Source organism: Pelophylax lessonae (genome assembly GCF_965119305.1).
Source record: "Pelophylax lessonae genome assembly, chromosome: 7".
Classification (NCBI taxonomy): Eukaryota; Metazoa; Chordata; class Amphibia; order Anura; family Ranidae; genus Pelophylax; species Pelophylax lessonae.
In genome coordinates this window covers 230496641-230515013 of record NC_138774.1, presented here as the reverse complement: position 1 = coordinate 230515013, position 18373 = coordinate 230496641, and the positions used below count along the sequence as shown (strand labels likewise).

The 18373-nt window shown below is 43.9% G+C and overlaps 1 protein-coding gene across 7 annotated transcripts in view; it reads right to left on the bottom strand.

Annotated features, from left to right (window-relative positions):
* The window catches only part of ATP2B3 (ATPase plasma membrane Ca2+ transporting 3), a 307321-nt gene that overhangs the window by 73612 nt on the left and 215336 nt on the right, over nt 1-18373 (bottom strand). For all 7 annotated transcript variants that reach the window (XM_082263025.1, XM_082263024.1, XM_082263019.1 and 4 more), the window contains 3 exons: nt 13695-13909; nt 12343-12585; nt 8786-9027 (listed from right to left, as the gene is read on the bottom strand). In XM_082263025.1, the coding sequence (XP_082119151.1) occupies nt 8786-9027; nt 12343-12585; nt 13695-13909 (700 nt within the window). The remainder of the gene's footprint in view (nt 1-8785; nt 9028-12342; nt 12586-13694; nt 13910-18373) is intronic.

Here is an 18373-nt window from a genome sequence, read left to right as displayed (position 1 = left end):
GTGTCCTACTCCTGTAGGGGGCAATAAAACCTAATGGTTAAGAAGAATCAGGAGCTGTGTCCATCAATAAATGAAAGAGAAATTGCTTTTTTTAGAAAATCCATGATGCTAGAAAATGTCATAGCTTGCATCAAAGCAGTTGTTAAATCCGTTCTTTCATACATATCAATTTACCCTTACAGCGACATAAACGTAAAAATCCAAGTCTGCTTGGAAGATTACTACTTTCATCAATGAGTTTATTTAACGTAAAAAAATGTAAACGCGAGTTCTTAAGTCAGACCTCGGCTTATCATCAGCATCTGCTGTGCAGTATCACAATCTAATCCTAGCTATGGTAATGCTTTTTATTGCCTGATCTGGCTCTGATCACAGATCCACCCCCCCAACAGCACATATCGTTGCTGGCAATATGGACTTTCTCTATTTCGGCAAAACACAATGTACACTTTGAGCCTCCCCACTGTCTTTAATTAAGCTTTCTCCATGGTTTTCAGGACTAGGAAATAAAACCATTCGGGCGTATGAGAACCCAGTATAAGAAAAGGAACTTTCTTATACCGAACGTATGTGAGTAACATATGGTATGTGCCTATGACTGCGTTAATCCACTGGCAGCTCTTTGATTTCCTACCATCCAATCTGTGAAGCTGAGGGAACTTTAATTTTCCATGCCAGATACCACAAGTATAATATACTGCTCTTCACTTGTAAGGCGCTTACAATGTCAGAGGTGTAGATTTATTTATGGCAATTTACCATAAACACCCCAGTACTCAATATAACACCTCAGGTTTCTTCCTTCGAACCAGCCCCCCCTGCCAGTTCCTCTAGATCTAGAAGCGTCAGCAAAACCCAACTTTTTTTAGCTTAGTTGGGGCTTATTTACTAAAGGCAAATATACTTTTTTCTTTGCAATGGAAGTTATGCATTACAAGGGAATTTGGAAAACCTGAGCCTGGGACAATGCACACAACCACCTTTATAATATTACCTCATGTATGAAGTCTCCCTTCATATCAGAGGCCCCTTCACGTCAGAATCTCCTCTAGACAAGAGACCCCCATCACATTAGAGTCCCCCTATACATAAGAGCCCACCTATTACATCAGAGCTCCCCCATCACAAAGTCCTCTCATTAAATCAGAGTCCTCCCATCACAGAGCCGCCCCCAATCACAAAGTCCCTCAATCACACAGTCTACCCTCCATCACAGACCCCCCAGTCAAACAGAGAGCTGGACTGGCCTTTACGGGATACTGGGAAATTTCCCAGTAGGCCGGCAAGTTCCCCTGCCCTGGGGCTGCCTGAAGGGCAGTGGCATCTGTAAAAAAATGGCTGTGACCGGCCCGACAGGTCAACTGTACACACTCGGCCATTCTCGGGCAGACGACGCATGTGCAGTGACGTGATGGCACCGTTTTTAAATGAAAGGTGCCTCATCGATGGGTAAGTAAGATCCCTCCACAGCCTCTGCATCTCCAGTACTATGCCCAAAGTCCTGCATCATGCTTGAAGCCCCTGCATCTCCTGCACCATGCCCGCAGCCACTGAATCTCCTGCACCATGCCCGCAGCCCCTGCATCTCCTGTACCATGTCCACAGCCTCAGCATCTCCTGTACCATGCCCGCAGCCCCTGCATCTCCTGCACCATGTCTGCAGCCTCTGCATCTCCTGCACGATGCCCGCAGCCTCTGCATCTCCTGCACTGTGTCCGCAGCCCCTGCATCTCCTGCACCATGTTCGAAGCCCCTGCATCTCCTGCACCATGTTCGAAGCCCCTGCATCTCCAACACCATGTCCGCAGCCCCTGCATCTCCTGCACCATGTCTGAAGCCTCTGCATCTCCTGCACCATGCCCGCAGCCCCTGCATCTCCTGTGCCATGTCCGCAGCCTCTGCATCTCCTGTACCATACCCGCAGCCCCTGCATCTCCTGTACCATGCCTGCAGCCTCTGCATCTCCTGCACCATGCCTGCAGCCTCTGCATCTCCTGCACCATGCCTGCATCCTCTGCATCTCCTGTACCATGTCCACATCCTCTGCATCTCCTGCACCATGCCTGCAGCCTCTGCATCTCCTGCACCATGCCTGCAGCCTCTGCATCTCCTGCACCATGCCTGCAGCCTCTGCCTCTCCTGTACCATGCCCGCAGCCTCTGCAACTCCTGTACCATGCCCACAGCCTCTGCATCTCCTGCACTATGCCCACAGCCTCTGCCTCTTCTGCACCATGCACGCAGTCTCTGCATCTCCTGTATCATGCCTGCAGCCTCTGCATTTCCTGCACCCTGCCCAAAGCCTCTGCATCTCCTGTACCATGTCCACATCCTCTGCATCTCCTGCACCATGCCTGCAGCCTCTGCCTTTCCTGTACCATGCCCGGAGCCTCTGCAACTCCTGTACCTTGCCCACAGGCTCTGCATCTCCTGCACTATGCCCACAGCCTCTCCCTCTTCTGCACCATGCACGCAGTCTCTGCATCTCCTGTATCATGCCCGCAGCCTCTGCATTTCCTGCACCATGCCCGCAGCCTCTGCATCTCCTGCACCATGCTCGCAGTCTCTGCATCTCATGCACCATGCCCGCAGCCTCTGCATCTCCTGTACCATGTCTGCAACCTCTGCATCTCTTGTACCATGCCCGCACAGCCTCTGAAATCTCCTGTACCATGCCTGCAGCCTCTGCATCTCCTGCACCATGTCCGCAAGCCTCTTCATTTCCTGCACCATGCCTGCAGTCTCTGCATTTCCTGCACCATGCCTGCAGTCTCTGCATCTCCTGCACCATGCCCGCAGTCTCTGTATTTCCTGCACCATGCCCGCAGTCTCTGTATCTGTCTGCAGCCTCTGCATCTCCTGTACCATGTCCGCAGCTTCTGTATCTCCTGTATAATGCCCATAGCCTCTGTATTTCTTGTACCATGTCTGCACAGCCTCTGAAATCTCCTGTAGCATGCCCGCAAAGCTTCTGCATCTCCTGTACCATGTCCGCACAGCCTCTGACATCTCCTGTACCATGCCCGTAGCCTCTGATATCTCCTGTACTATGCCCGCAGCCTCTGCATCTCCTGCACCATGTCCGCAGCCTCTGAATCTCCTGTACCATGCCTGCAGCCCCTGCATCTCCTGCACCATGTCTGAAGCCTCTGCATCTCCTGCACCATGCCCGCAGCCCCTGCATCTCCTGTAATATGTCTGCAGCCTCTGCAACTCCTGCACCATGCCCGCAGCCTCTGCATCTCCTGCACTATATCCGCAGCCTCTGCATCTCCTGTACCATGTTTGCATCCTCTGCATCTCTTGCACCATGCCTGCACAGCCTCTGAAATCTCCTGTACCATGCTTGCACAGCCTCTGCATCTCCTGTACCATGCCCACACAGCCTCTGACATCTCCTGTACCATGCCCTCAGCCTCTGAATCTCCTGTACCAGGCCTGCAGCCCCTGCATCTCTTGCACCATGTCCACAGCCCCTGAATATCCTGTACAATGCCCTGCAGCTTCTGCATCTCCTGTACCATGTCCGCAGCCTCTGCATCTCCTGTACCATGTCCGCAGCCTCTGCAACTCCTGTACAATGCCCGCAGCCGCTGCATCTCCTGTACCATATCTGCAACCCCTACCTCTCCTGACCATGCCTGCAGCCCCTGCATCTCCTGTACCATGCCCCCAGCCTCTGTATCTCCTGTACCATGCCCGCAGCCTCTGCATTTCCTGTACCATGCCCGCACAGCCTCTGAAATCTCCTGTACCATGCCTGCAGCCTCTGCATCTCCTGTACCATGCCCACACAGCCCCTGCATCTCATGTACCATGCCCGCAGCCTCTCACATCTCTTGTACCATCTCCGCAGCCTGTGACATGTCCTCCTGTACCATGTCCGCAGCCTCTGATATGTCCTCCTGTACCAGGCCTGCAACCTCCTGTACATCTCCTATACCATGTTCACACATCCTATGACCACCTCCAGTACCATGTCTGCACTTTTACCACTTTTAACCAGAATTTGCTCTTATATATATAAAGCCCTATGTGCTTTTATATCTGTCTTATCTATATATATAATACACTTTTCAAATGTGCTTTAAAATGCATGATTTTCCCTTTTATGAACAAGAAAATATTGGCATTATGCTTTTGGGCTGGTATAATAATTTTATCGGGCTGGTATGAAATAGTTTGCAGGGCTGAATTTTATTCCCAGTCCGGCCCTGGTCACACAATCATCCCATCACATAGCCCCCTAATCACATAGTCCCTCCATTACAGAGCCTCCCCAATCACACAGTCCCCTCTTAACATCATAGTCCCTACCTTCTGACTCCAGCAAAGGGCGGGAGTTTAAAGCGGTTCTGGAGAAGGCGGACTTCCATACTCTTCTAAATGCTGTTGGTGGTCCTGCATACCACCTACCCTGGATCAATGTCATGCATGTCCATGGTGCAGACAGCTGACCGTCAACACCGGAGCAACTTATGACACCATGCTTCCCTTCCCTAGAGCTTCACTGATTGTTATGGTGCTATTGGCTTTCCCACACCATGGCAACTCATTGGGCTGATCCAGGGGAAATTAGGTCCCATGCTTGCAACACCTGGGGGCAACCTAAATGGCACTCCAGTGCTCCACAGCACCCCAAATGAGAAACACTGCTTTAGAGATTCATGTAAGTTACTGGATGTTGCACATATTAGCTGTGAAATCTGTTCTGGAAGCAGTTCCAACAGAGAGTTATCAAGCAATTGACTAGCTGATTGCACAGCTAAAGACTATAGCTCCCAGTGGCCAGGAGGGAGGAGCATACACATTTAAAGAGAGGCTGTTCTGGGTGTTTCATATAATGCTCAGATCCAGAGCTTAGGTCACATTCTAAATCTAATCCCTCCCCACAATAGGACAATGAGGTGCAAAGGTACACCTGCAACATTACATGACTGCAAGATAAATGAGGCAAAAAAAGTAGTAGAGTTTAGTTTAAATAATCAGTTACTATTAGGGTCCTTTTTAATGCTCATATGGGCAGCACAATGGCTAAGTGATTAGCACTTTTGCCTGAAAGCACTTGGGACGTTGGTTCAAATTCCAATCATGGCATTGTTTGCCTGGAGTTTGAATTTTCCCCCTGTGCCTTTGTGAGTTTCCTCCCTCACGCCAAAGAAATGCTGGTAGAGTAATTGGCTTCTGTTTAAATTGGCCCCAGACCCAGTATGTGTATGCAAGAATGTGAGTTAGGGACCTTAATTGTAAGCTCCTTGAGGGCATGGACTGATGTGAATGTAAAGTGCTGTATAAATTACATAGTTACATAGTTTGTGAGGTTGAAAAAAGACATCAGTCCATCCAGTTCAACCCATAATGTGTGTGTGTGTTTGCTGTTAACCGTACATTGTATACGCCTCTATGTTGTGGAATTTAGGGTGCCCATCTATTAGTTTTTTGAAACTATTGATGCTCCCTGCTGATACCACTGCTTGTGGAAGAGAATTCCACATCCTTACTGCTCTGACAGTAAAGAACCCCTTACGTATTTTAAAGTTAAACCGTTTTTCCTCTAGTTTTAGTGAGTGGCCACATGTCTTCTTGTATTCCCTTTCTCTGAAAAGTTTGTTCCTTATGCTAGGGTCATCTCCAGTACAGTATTTGAACATTGATATCATATCCCCCCTCAATCGTCTCTTCTCCAGAGAGAATAAGTTCAATGCTTGTAGTCTTTCCTCATAGCTGAGGTCCTCCATTCCCCTAATTATTTTTATTGCCCTTCTCTGGACTTTTATTGCCCTTCACTGGACCAGAGTCTTGTAGAGTGGGAGAATAATCTCTTTATTTCTGGAGTGAATCCCCTTTTTTATACATGCCAGTATTTTGTTGGCTTTGCTTGCAGCGGCTTGGCATTGCATGCCACTGCCAAGCCTGTTGTCCACTAGTACCCCAAGGTCCTTTTCCATCTTAGATTCACCCAGAGGTCCCCCCCCCCTAGTGAGTAGCTTGCTTTCGTGTTTCTGATGCCCAAGTGCATTACTTTTCAATTACATTTTTCAACATTAAACCTTGTAGTTGCCCACCCCATTATTTTGTTCAGGTCCGCTTGTAAAGTTTCCACATCCTGCATAGAAGATATTGGCATGCTTAGTTTAGTATCGTTCGCAAATACCGAGATTGTGCTGGCTATCCCCTCCTCTAGATCGTTTATGAATAAATTAAACAGGATTGGTCCCAGGACAGAACCTTGGGGGACCCCACTTTCCACACCTGCCCAATCCGAGAACTCCCCATTTATCACCACCCTCTGGACTCGCCCCTGGAGCCAGTTCTCTATCCAGGTACTAACCCTATGGTCCATACCTATGTACCTTAATTTGTACAGTAAGCGTTTGTGGGGAACTGTGTCAAATGCCTTTGCAAAGTCCAGATACACCACATCCACAGGCTTTCCTTTGTCTAGATGGCAACTCACTTCATGGTATAAGGTTAATAGATTGGTCTGGCAAGAACGATTTTTCATGAATCCATGCTGATTACTACTAATAATACAGTTTTCATTACTAAAATCTTGTATGTAGTCTCTTAACATCCCCTACAAAATCTTGCAGACTACAGATGTTAGGCTGGCAGGTCTATAGTTACCTGGGATATATCTCGGCCCTTTTTTAAATATTGGTACCACGTTGGCTTTTTTCCAATCAGCTGGCACCATGCCCGTCTGTAGACTATCCTTAAAGATCAAGAATAATGGTCTGGCTATCACCTGGCTGAGCTCTCTAAGAACCCTCAGGTGAAAGCCATCCAGTTCCGGTAATTTATTTATGTTAAGTTTCTCTAATTTAGTTCTAAGTCTATCTTCTGTTAGCCATGGCAGTACTTCCTGAGGTGTATTATTTAGTTTAGCATTACAAGCTGGGTTAGTGTAGCCCCCCCCGATTCTTTTGTGAAGACTGAAGAGAAGATATGATTTAACACTTTCGCCTTCTCTCTGTCCTCTGTGGCCTGCTTCCCTTCGTCGTCTTTTATGGGGCCAATGTGTTCTGGCCTCGCTTTCTTACTGTTTATATACTTAAAGAATTTCTTGGGGTTTTTCTTACTCTCTTCCGCTATATGTCTCTCGTGTTCTATTTTAGCCACCTTGATTTGGCCTTTACATTTCTTATGTTGTTGGCGCTATAAATACGGTACCTGTAATAAATAAATATGCAATGAGAAGTCTAAATTGGTTTGCATACATTTAATTACTTCCTTAGATGTGTTTGCTAAATTAAAGCATTGTTAGGACCTGATTTTGACCTATTATGAGCCTGCAGCAGGTCTGGAGTGTGCGAGGCAGAAGCAGCACAAAGATCAGTTCATATGCAAACAAGAAACATGTTGATATATGGAGAAAGCAGAGTGACAGAGAGATGAGCTTATCACTGTGCTGTTTCTCCTTTTTGCTGTCCAGTTAAAGGTTAAAGTCAGGTCTAGAACAACCTGGGCTCAGAGGAAGTGAGTTGAATGATGTGGTCAATCAGACTGAGAACATTGAGTTGAGGAAAAAGTTCAGTGGAAATCTCTGGGTTGAAAAGGAATATTGCAGCAAAAGCTGTTTTTGTTTTATCTTTTTAGGGGCTATTCATTCTTATCTGGTTATTTTTGAATGGAGTTCTGCTTTAAATATACAAAGGCAATTTTTTAAAGTGTAGATGTATTTTAAGATAGAGATTGAGATAATCTGGCTTACTCAATAACAAAAAGAGGAAGGAGAAATGCACGTAAAATGCTGTTTTCACATTCCATCTACTTGCAGATGATGTTTTCCCCATTACTGATCATGCCTTGTTCTGTACAGTTTAGAGATGGCCATCTTGGTAGAGGCAGAGCTTTTGCTTCCTCATGTCGGACGATCTGGTAATATTGGGCTAATATTCAAAAAATCATCAGAAGAGATAGAGGAAGCACAAATCTACAGAATTAATAAAGCTAGGGAGATCCTTGCACTGGCATTCCCCAGCTACAGTTTCCTTTCCAGCAAGTAGAACAGGGAGCAGCACAGTACTGATATCACCAAATCTCCTGGAAGTAGTATTCAGAGGCAGCAGTGCCTTAGCTCTCACATAGCAGATAAACAGCATTGGAGTGCCTAGGCACACTTACTCACCAGAGAATGCTCTACTATTTGTCAGCGAACATAGGAGATCTGTTGATAGCTAAAAAATTTTACGCCCACATCCCTAGTTGCTGTATGCCAAAACAAAACCCTCTGAATGGGATTTTAACAGGCACAGAAAATTACATACTGTATATGTAAAAACCAATATACATTTTATTTGTTCTGATTAAAACCAGTATGAAAAAAATCCTAAAACACAAAGTTAATGCAGTCATATAATATATTAGGCATATGGTGACCATACACCCCTGAAGAAGATTATAGAAACAAATTGTTTGAAACATGTTGGGTACTCTCTGTCACCACAATCCAACAGTTGACAGAATTCTGAAGTTTTCACGTACAATCATGCCTAATATGTTACATGACTGCATCAACTTTGTGTTTTAAGATTTTTTCATACTGGTTTTAATCGCAACAAATACAATTTATATTGGTTTTTACATATATGTAATTTTCTGTACCCGTAAAAATCCCATTCAGAGGGTTTGGTTTTGACATTGTATTTGTCAGCAGGAATCCAAAACAAAAGGTACATTTTTCAGGGTACTGCTACTGTAACGCAAAATTACCATTTCTAGATATCCTCTATAACATTGCAAACCTTTACTTTTTTAAGTTCAGGTCCACTTTACCTACTCACTTTTTCAGCATGATCTCCGAAGCTCCTTTGCTGTATAGCCGGAATCCTCCATTTGGCAGGCACACGATGGTGCTCATAGATTTACGGACAGAGTTGAATGTGTACACTTTGTAGAGCGTCTCCTCAGGAATCTGGTCTCGCACCAGCTGGTAGTCCCGTTGCAAATCCAGAACAAACCCAAGCAGGGCGCACTCAGTTTTATTGCCTACTTGCTGGGGAAGCGCTCCTTCTTTATCTGGAGGCTTAAATGGTAATAGAGAAAGAAGCAAAAATGCATCACTAAATCAATATCAAGAGAAAGTGTGATTTATGTGCTTCAATGTGCATGCTGTCCTTCTGGTAACAAATCTGCACTATATATGGTATATAAGTCACAGGCCTCAAACCCAAGAAATACCTGAAATTGTATGCCTTCCTATGATTTCCAGCCCACTAGTGCCAATAAAAGGACACTTGCATTTCTTTGTATTAGCTACCAGAACTGTGATGCCTAGGCACTTGAGATCCAACTTCTATCCCTCAATTAAAGAATGGATAATTGAACAGACTTATCAACAATGCGTGGAGGAACAATATATTTCCACTTGAAGTAATTCGATTACTTTTATGCGCTCCATTTAAAGCAAGCCTTTCCTTTAATGACACAGTTGCATATCCCATAATCTGTGATAGGGGAGTAATTACCCTGGTGTACCCCCCCCCTCCCAAACCTCTACTCCTCAATTAAAAAAAATGGATATCGAACCCCTTCTCCTCCATTAAAGAACGATTCCAACCTTTCCTTCTCAATTCAAGAATGGATTCAACCACTTCTTCTCTTTTTCAATAATTTTTATTGAAAGTTTTATGCATTAACATCAGAACAAGAAACCACTTCTTCTCAATAAAAAAGTAGATCCAACTTCTCCTCCTCGGTTAAAGAAAGGTTTCAACCTCTTCTCCTCAATTAAATAATTATTCCAACCTCCTTTTCTCGATTAAAGAATGGATCCAACATTCTATCCTCAATTAAAGAATGGATCCAAGGTCTCCTCAAAAAAAGAATGGTTCCAACCTTTCCTCATTGAAAGAATGGATCCAACCTCTCTTCTTCAATTAAAGGATTACTCCAACATCTTCTCCTCAATTAAAGAATGGATACAACCCCTCCTCCTCTAAAAAAAACTGACTCCAAGATCTTCTCAATTAAAGAATATATCCAACATCTTCTCAATGAAAGAATGGATCCAAGGTCTCCTCAAATAAAGAATGAATACAATCTCTCTCAAATAAAGAATGGATCCAACTTCTCCTCCTCAATTAAAAAAAAAGATCCAACTTCTCCTTAAAAAAAATGGATCCAACCTCTCTTCCACAATCAAAGAATAGATTCAACCTTACTTCCTCAATTAAAGAATGGATTCAACCTTTCCTCCTCAAAATAAAGAATGGACCAAACCTCCTTCTCAATTAAAGAATTAATCCAACCTCCCCTCCTCAAATAAATAATGGATCCAACCTCTTCTTCTAAATTAAAAAATAACCCCAACCTCTACTTCTCAGTTAAATAATAGATAAAACCTCTTCTAAATGAAGGATGGAACCAGACTCTCCCCTTCAATAAAGAATGGATCCCAACAATTTACATTTATAATGTAGGGGGTCTCCCACATATTTCATATAGGGCAGATATGAACATTATATTTCCATTTGGAGTAACTGGACTATTTTCATGAGCTCCATTCAATTCATGTCTTTGCTACCTTCCCCTCCCCTGGCAAACCCTTTTGCATCTATTTCCCTGCTACACTATCTTTCTATACTTTGTCTTTTACTCTACATCTTCCCCTGGTACTTGGAATGACCTGAACATCCACACTACCTCATTCCCCCACTGTTTACCTCAAACACCCACTTGGTCACCTCCAGACTACCCCAAATCTATTCAGGATATTACATAGACCTTCAGTTTTGTGAATAATCAGATAGACTGTAAATATTTTGCATTTTTTATATACCTCTGTATGTTTCAGTTCTCTTTGCTCTATGTTTGTACCAAAAATGAATAAGCTTTCATTATTTCCCTGTCTGGGCACGCACAATAATAACAAAGATGGTGGAGCTGGAAGAGGGGGTGAAGCCAAAGTTAAAAGCAAATAAAGTTCCTCTTTAGTGCAAGTGACATGCTGCTTCCCACCTTGGGGGTCTTTGTGGGCCCAGATTTCCCTTTCTGTGTATCCTCTATAATCCAGAGGTTTTTTATTTCACGAGGCATCCTTTTATCGCCATGGAAAAGCGGGAGGGGGGGGGGTGAGGGGTTGGGGTTGGTATAAAAAGGACCTCTCAAGCTGCAATTAACCTAGTTATGCTCCTGCATGCAACACTGGTGCAGACTACAAGTGACTGTGCCAAAACACATTGTGCAGGCTTGGTTCACTATTTTCTCACTAAGGAAACTGAGGCAGAGGAATGATGTGCGGGAGCGAGTGCATGTGGCCAGCAAGTAGTTGAACAATGTAATCAAACAGTGTTGCGCCAGAAACAGCACGTGCATAAATCACCATAAAAAAATAATTAAAAAAGTGACATATATAATGTGCATCAATAGTAAGAGAAAAGAGTCCATCAATTGCAGTCAATTAAAATAATCTCCAGTGGTTGCCACCTCAGTGATCGTGTTAGCAGACCCTGGGGTACACATGCACATTATATATGTCAATGTTTAAGTCAGGGGCGTAACTACAGGGGTTGTAGGGGTTGCAATTGCAACCGGGCCCCATGCTCCAGGGGGCCTGTGCAGCTCCACTGTATACCTGGATAGGAGGGGCGGCAGGGGGCAGCATGTAGAGAAATCACTGTCCTCCTTTTTCATCCTGTAGCTGCAGGAGGAAAATGGAGGAGATTGGTTCCTCTGTATGCTACACTCGCCACTCCTCCTATCCAGTTCACCTGTGTTCTGCTGTCTCTGGGCCCCTGTGTGCCCCTGGTCCCCCCCCCCCTACTGGGCCCACTGCAGAACCTTTGAAAGGGTGGTGCTGCGGGACCCTAATAAAGGGCCCCGCAACGAGAGTGAAGGGCCCCAGCATCAGTGGGAGGAGCCCCAGGCTTGAAGGGAAGGGCGCCGGCCAGGTGTCTGGGGGGCCCTGCATGGTTTCTTGCACTGGGGCCCTGAAGGTTCTAGTTACGCCTCTGGTTTAAGTATTTTTTTATGGTGATTTATGCACGTGCTGTTTCTGGTGCAACACTGTTTGATTACATTTAATACTGATTGTGAGGTGTGAACACAGTTGGTGTATGCTGCCGGATATTTAATTATTTGGTACACAATAGTTTTCATCACGTAATATTTTCTTCTGCACATTTTTTGTGATTATATACATTCTTGCGCTGATAGTTTTTCACTGTTATTTAAGTGGTTGAACAAGCCTAGAGGAGATCAGCAGCACTGAGATGGAAATAAGGATTAAAAAAAGGACAAAAAGCAATTGGCTATGATACACAGTGCACAGAGCAAACTAAATTTCATCTGATTAGGGTTTATAGCCACTCTAGTCAAGTCCTGTTATTTTATGACTCACTAGTATATTAGTGGTGTAGGCACAATTAATGGCGATGGCATTAACAAGCAGGTCCAAGGTTTTGGAATTGAGGTTGCTGGGGTCTGGCTTCTCTTTATAATGGACATCTCCCATATAGGACTGGACGACAGTCATCCGGTTGGTTGTCAGAGTCCCTGTTTTGTCAGAGCAGATGGCAGTGGCATTGCCCATGGTCTCACAAGCATCCAAGTGCCGTACAAGGTTGTTGTCCTTCATCATTTTCTGTGAAATAAACAGATGTAAAATATCTGAACACATAATCAGTCCTAACAAGAACTTATGGAGTGAATATAAAAAAAATAACAAACTATAAAATTGTTAATGACACCCCAACAGGAAGTTTTTACTGAGCAGTATGTGTGATTGATATCAGTACTAGGACTGTGCAAGAGGATTATTCATATGTGGCCTGGAATTCTCATTGAATATTTAATAGCTACCCAAACCTAATGTTTCAGTTTTAGATAAGCAACATAAGGTTCTCACCAATCACTACTGGCTAAATCTTTGGAATTGTAAAAAAAAAGCAGCAGGATAAAGATGAATGTCATGTTTGTTCTTGTAAAGTATGAAAGTGAGAGGGGCAATCTCATCACTTTAGATGGCCATACACTGTGCAAATTTTAACCAGCTCCTGATGATCGGTTGACATTTGCTATGTGGGTGGCTCTAGTGGCATCCTCCTGTGGCCATGTCCTTTCATTAAAAAATTGAAGGATCTGGGCGGAAAATTGCTGACAGAACAGCAACTTCATCCCATCAGATGCAGCCGCTGTTTTGGTATTTTGACAGCCACTGGCTACACCTCAGCTTCCTTTTAGGACACCCTAGGACAGTGGTCCTCAACCCTGGCCTACAGGGCCCACTAACAGGCCAGGTTTTCAAGATAACTGAAATACATCCCAGGTGATATCATTTGCTGCTCAGTGATTGCAGTACTCTAGTCTGCATCTCCCCAAGGTAATACTTAAAATCTGGCCTGTTAGTGGGCCCTGAGGACCGGAGTTGAGGACCACTGCCCTAGGAGACCTGAAATACAATATGTTCAACTATGCAAGTTGTGGCCAGCTCCCATTGTTGAGAACCTGTTCCCACCCTATAGGGACACTAGGGATGCCATAGAAGGGCCAACAGTGTGGCAAAGGAAGTCAGGACAGACTGTCAACCACAGTTGATATCTGGTTTTCTGAGCTCCCCCAGTGGAAGCTGAGCTCTTGATGCTGCCTGCTGTTTCCCATTTAGATCTCTTAAACTATATGTAATGTTTGAGTTCCAGGAGTTTCCTGATAATAAACAAGCCGTTTTGGAGGGTTGCATTATGGCTTTCTTACCTTGACTGAATAGGCTAGAGAGATGGTAACGGCTAAAGGCAAGCCCTCTGGCACAGCCACCACTAGGACAGTAACTCCAATGATGAAGAATTTGACAAAGTACTGCACGTAGACAGGGGTACACTCCGCTAGCCACACTTTGCCATCCACCACAAAGGTTTGAATCACAAAGTAGAGCACCAAGATGATAACTGTAATTGCCGACATCACCAGACCTGGTTGGGGGAGGGGATGGGGCATTAAAGGGAGTAGGAGAAAAGGACAAGAGCATAAGAGAAGAAGGGTGTCAGAAAGGACAAACCTGGTTAATAAGGGACAGAGGCTGAAAATGGTCACAGCACACTGATTCATGTTGCAATTTTTTTTTTTTTTTTTTTTTTTTTTAGAGCAGTGGGGTTCAGAAGCTTGGAGCATATCCAAAACTCAAAAACAAAAATCATTTCTTAGATGTGGTGGCTACATTTTTTTTTTGTACCCTATTTTTACCAATATGACCTTTATGCCCTATCGTGGCTCCCTGCACTGTATCTAGCTTGAGTTGGGGACCGTTCTAAACTGACTAGATTGGTCACTAATTGACGCCGATGTCTTGTCACGTGTTGTCCATCCATGCTCAAATGGGAAGCCTCTGCTTGGCAAACGGTTGGCCCGGCAGCTTCCCAACGATTGAGCACCAGTGTGACGCTGGGTGCGAATCTCGTTTTGGATCTATGCAGGTTAGCACTTCTCTGGTTGTCTCACCCTTCACTTTTACTTAATTGTATTCCTCTCATGACTCTACACGGTACTACCTGCTATCACTCCTACCTAGGCACCCACAATCGTTCTCTGTATGACCTAGATCACACTGTCAGTTCACCTGTTATCCCCATTTCTTTTCTCACATTCTAGGCTGGTTCCTGATGTTCTCACGGCTTCTTTCCTTTTCACTGTGGTTTCACTTATTCGGCTATCTCCTTGGTTCACCTACCCCTTGAGATGTTTAATAGCACGGCTACAATCACTATCACATATTCCACCTCCTTGTGGTTCCGGTTCTCTTGGGGTCCCAACCAAACTCATCTCTATATCATCATTTGTACCTTGCCCATGACAGTTGCTCATATAGCTTTCATTATCTTTACAGATTTACTTTAATGGTGTGGGTATTCCTTGAGATCCCCCCTTCTTTGAGAGCCACCTTGTATACTTTTTATTCTATATACCTGCTTGATGCACACAGGCTTTGCTCCCTCAGCTCCCAGGCTGGACATATTCCCGGACAATCTGGTTACCCCATAAAAACAAAAACTGATATCTATTGTAAGTTACACCTTTGATAGGTGCCCCAGGCCCATCTGCTGATTGGACATATACTGTCATTTACCTATATTTACCTATATGTATCTTTTTTAGATCTTTGAACTGTGCCTACTCCTGACGAAGTGAATGTGTGTTCACGAAACGCATTGAGTTTAATACAGGCAATCCATCAACTACAAATGTTCATCATGTATCTTTATTTCATGACCCTATTACATGTTTTACCATATACCAGAATGTATTAGGACAAAACTGTATTATTTTGTACTACTGTCTTTAGATCATTATATCCACATGTATATTATTCATGTATTTCCCATTACCATGGGATACATTTGTATTGTAAATACTTTGGTTTTACCTATAATTGGCCCTTAGACCTTTATTAAATAATTGATTACAATATTACCTATCTGGTTTTTTTACTATACATTTATAATGTATTTTTCCAGCTGGACACACCTCATCTAAAGTCCCACATTGCTTTTAATTTGTGTCAATCAAATTAGGGATGGAGACTCTTCTGGTCATGAATCTCATTTAAAGTCCCACATTTCCCCCCCCCCTCCTTCATGTACTAGATTGGTCACTAGTCCTGAGTGGGTATTCCTGTGGGCAAAAAAGGAAGGAATGCCTTCTGGTGGATAGTGCCCAGTGATGCATTGCTGTGAAAGGCCCTCTCCGGGATTGGGCTGCTGTCTTTTCTGTGCAACCTTAAGGTCATTTCAGCATGTAGACTTGGATAAAAGGAAAGCGTCCCCGGTGTCCAGAGAAATGTGACCTCTAAAATCTGATTCATGGGTCTTTATTAAAAATTAGCAACATGTATATCAAGCCATTGTGTCTCGGGGGAACAGACTCCCCCTTCTTCAGGGCTGTTGCTGCGTTCTACTTGGTGGGAACAATTCCCTTGAGTGGTTATGTTGGATCAAGGTTTTCTGAATGGCGGGATACCAGCTTTTGTTGTATAGTCAGCCAGATACCGGCTTCCTGCCATTCAGGATCCTCGATCCAACATAACCACTTATGGTAATCGCTCATGCCAAATAGAAAGAAGCAATAGCCCTAAAGAAGGGGGTGTCTGTTCCCCGAAACTGAAGAAGGGGGAGTCTGTTCCCTCAAAATGCATTGGCTTGATATACATGTTGCTAAATTTTAATAAAGATTAATGAACCAGATGTTAGAAGTTACATTTCTCTTGACACCAGACACATCTTCCTTTTATCCAAGTGCACTGAATCTATGGAGGAGCAATGATATCATCCTAGTCTGATCTCCTGGTTTTGACAATTACAAACACCCTTCTCCATTACACAGATGATAGGTGTTCTTTAGTTCACAGAAAACAGCTGGGAAAATGTATAACATTGTTTGAGATATCTGTTCAGTTCATGCAAGGACACTGGATTTCTGGCAGGATCAACAAATATTCTTCTGTAGTTGCAGTAAGAAAACAAATGCAGCCACCACATTCAAGAGCTGGTAATCTGCAACAGATTCAAATTTGGTTCTTAGGTTTAGATATACTTTAAGCTGCCTACCAAATAGCATGATTATGATTTCAAAACAACTATGTTGTTTGAGATGGATAATGTAGAACACGTCACAATGTTTAGCTAAATACCAATCAATCAAGAGACACAGTAGAATGCTAATTAATTCTGTCTGAATTGCTTCAATAAATGATGAGGGTTCAGAGGTAGCAACAGCGATGATTCAATAGCTTAAGTGAGTGACCCCCACGGATGACAACTCGCCGGTAACAGGATTGCTAGAAGACTGCTTACATGTTTCTATGGAACAATTCCGTAGAGATAAGTGTAAGACTCCCCCAAGCGATTCTGCTGCTAGCAATGTGTCAACAGCAGCAGAATCGCTGTTTTGACATGGCCCTTAAGGATAGTCAGTTAGTCGACTGCCCTTTTGAAAAATATAATGAAATCTGTGACAAGGCTGACTATGTGGGCTAGTCATTTGAGTTATACACCTATGGAAGCACTATGTACATTGCCCGTGTATTGTTCTATTGTTTAAGAATATGCAGCACCTTCAGTGTTGTTCCATATTTGCAAAGGTTGAAGCCCTTCCTAGAGGAGATATTAACGTTGAGCTCTAGGCATAAAACTTTAACCTGTCACTTGGATAAACAAGCTGAAATACAGGCATCCTGTAAAACAAAAACCAAAAAATACTAATACCTGTACTGCAGGCGGCGACTCAAATTTTTATTCCCTAGCTAGCTACACCATTTCTGGTTTTGGTAGACAGTAGTAGTATGGAACCATAGTTTGCGGCTAGGAGTACACTTTTTGATACACTTAGAGGTGTTGAATATCAGTGTCAGCCATAGCTCTGCAAGACAGTGAAGACTTGGGTCGTCACCTGACGAACAGGTAAGAAATAGTGTAGAGCAGGGATATGCAAACTGTGGCCCTCCAGCTGTTGTAAAACTACAAGTCCCATCATGCCTCTGCCTCTGGGTGTTCTGCTTGTGGCTGTCAGAGTCTTGTTATGCCTCATGGCATTTGTAGTTCTGCAACATCTGGAGGGCCACAGTTGCATATCCCTGGTGTAGAGTAAGGGTACAGAAGTTCCCGGTGTAGTTTCCTAAATTGGCTACTAGGTGTCGCCATAGTTAGGGTCGGGATCCCTTGTTGTGAGAATAGGCATTGTAAATTACTAGGTAGCTGCCAGAGGTCCCCAGAGTAATGAGTGGGGTGTTACCATAGAAGGTGAGGTAGTGTCAACCCTGCACCTGCCAGTGTGGGGCATCTTAGGAAAGAAGGCTAATAGGCCCCTAGGTGTTGCCATAGTTAGGGTCAGGATCCCTTGTAGTGAGAAAAGGCATTGTAAATTACTAGGTACCGTAGCTTCTAGAAGTCCCCAGATTAATGAGTGGGGTGTTACCGAAGAAGATGGATGAGGTAGTGACACCCTTGCCCCTGCCAGTGTAGAGCATCTTGGAAAAGAAGGCTAATTGGACACTAGGCCATAGTTAGGGAACTACATCGGGCACTTCTGTGCCCTTATTCAACAATAGTGATATTGTTTTACAGGGTGCCTTTCTTATAAACCGGATGTTTATCCAGAACAGTGGAGGCTGTTTTTCAAAAGAATGAGGCTGTTATATGTATTTATCCCAGAAGACTGGAGTTTGTTTATGCCAAAAGAGATGAAGCTTTAGTAACTGCAAGCACATATAGGTGTAATGGTTAGTTGTCCTCAAAGGGTTGGTCAAATAGTGGATGTGGTTAATATCTGGTCACAATTTACATCAGGATGTGTACTATTTATTCATGTCCGACATGCCTATTCTATCAGATTGCAGTGTCTATTGCTGGCCTCACGCAAATCAGTTTTTAGGCATTGTCAACCAG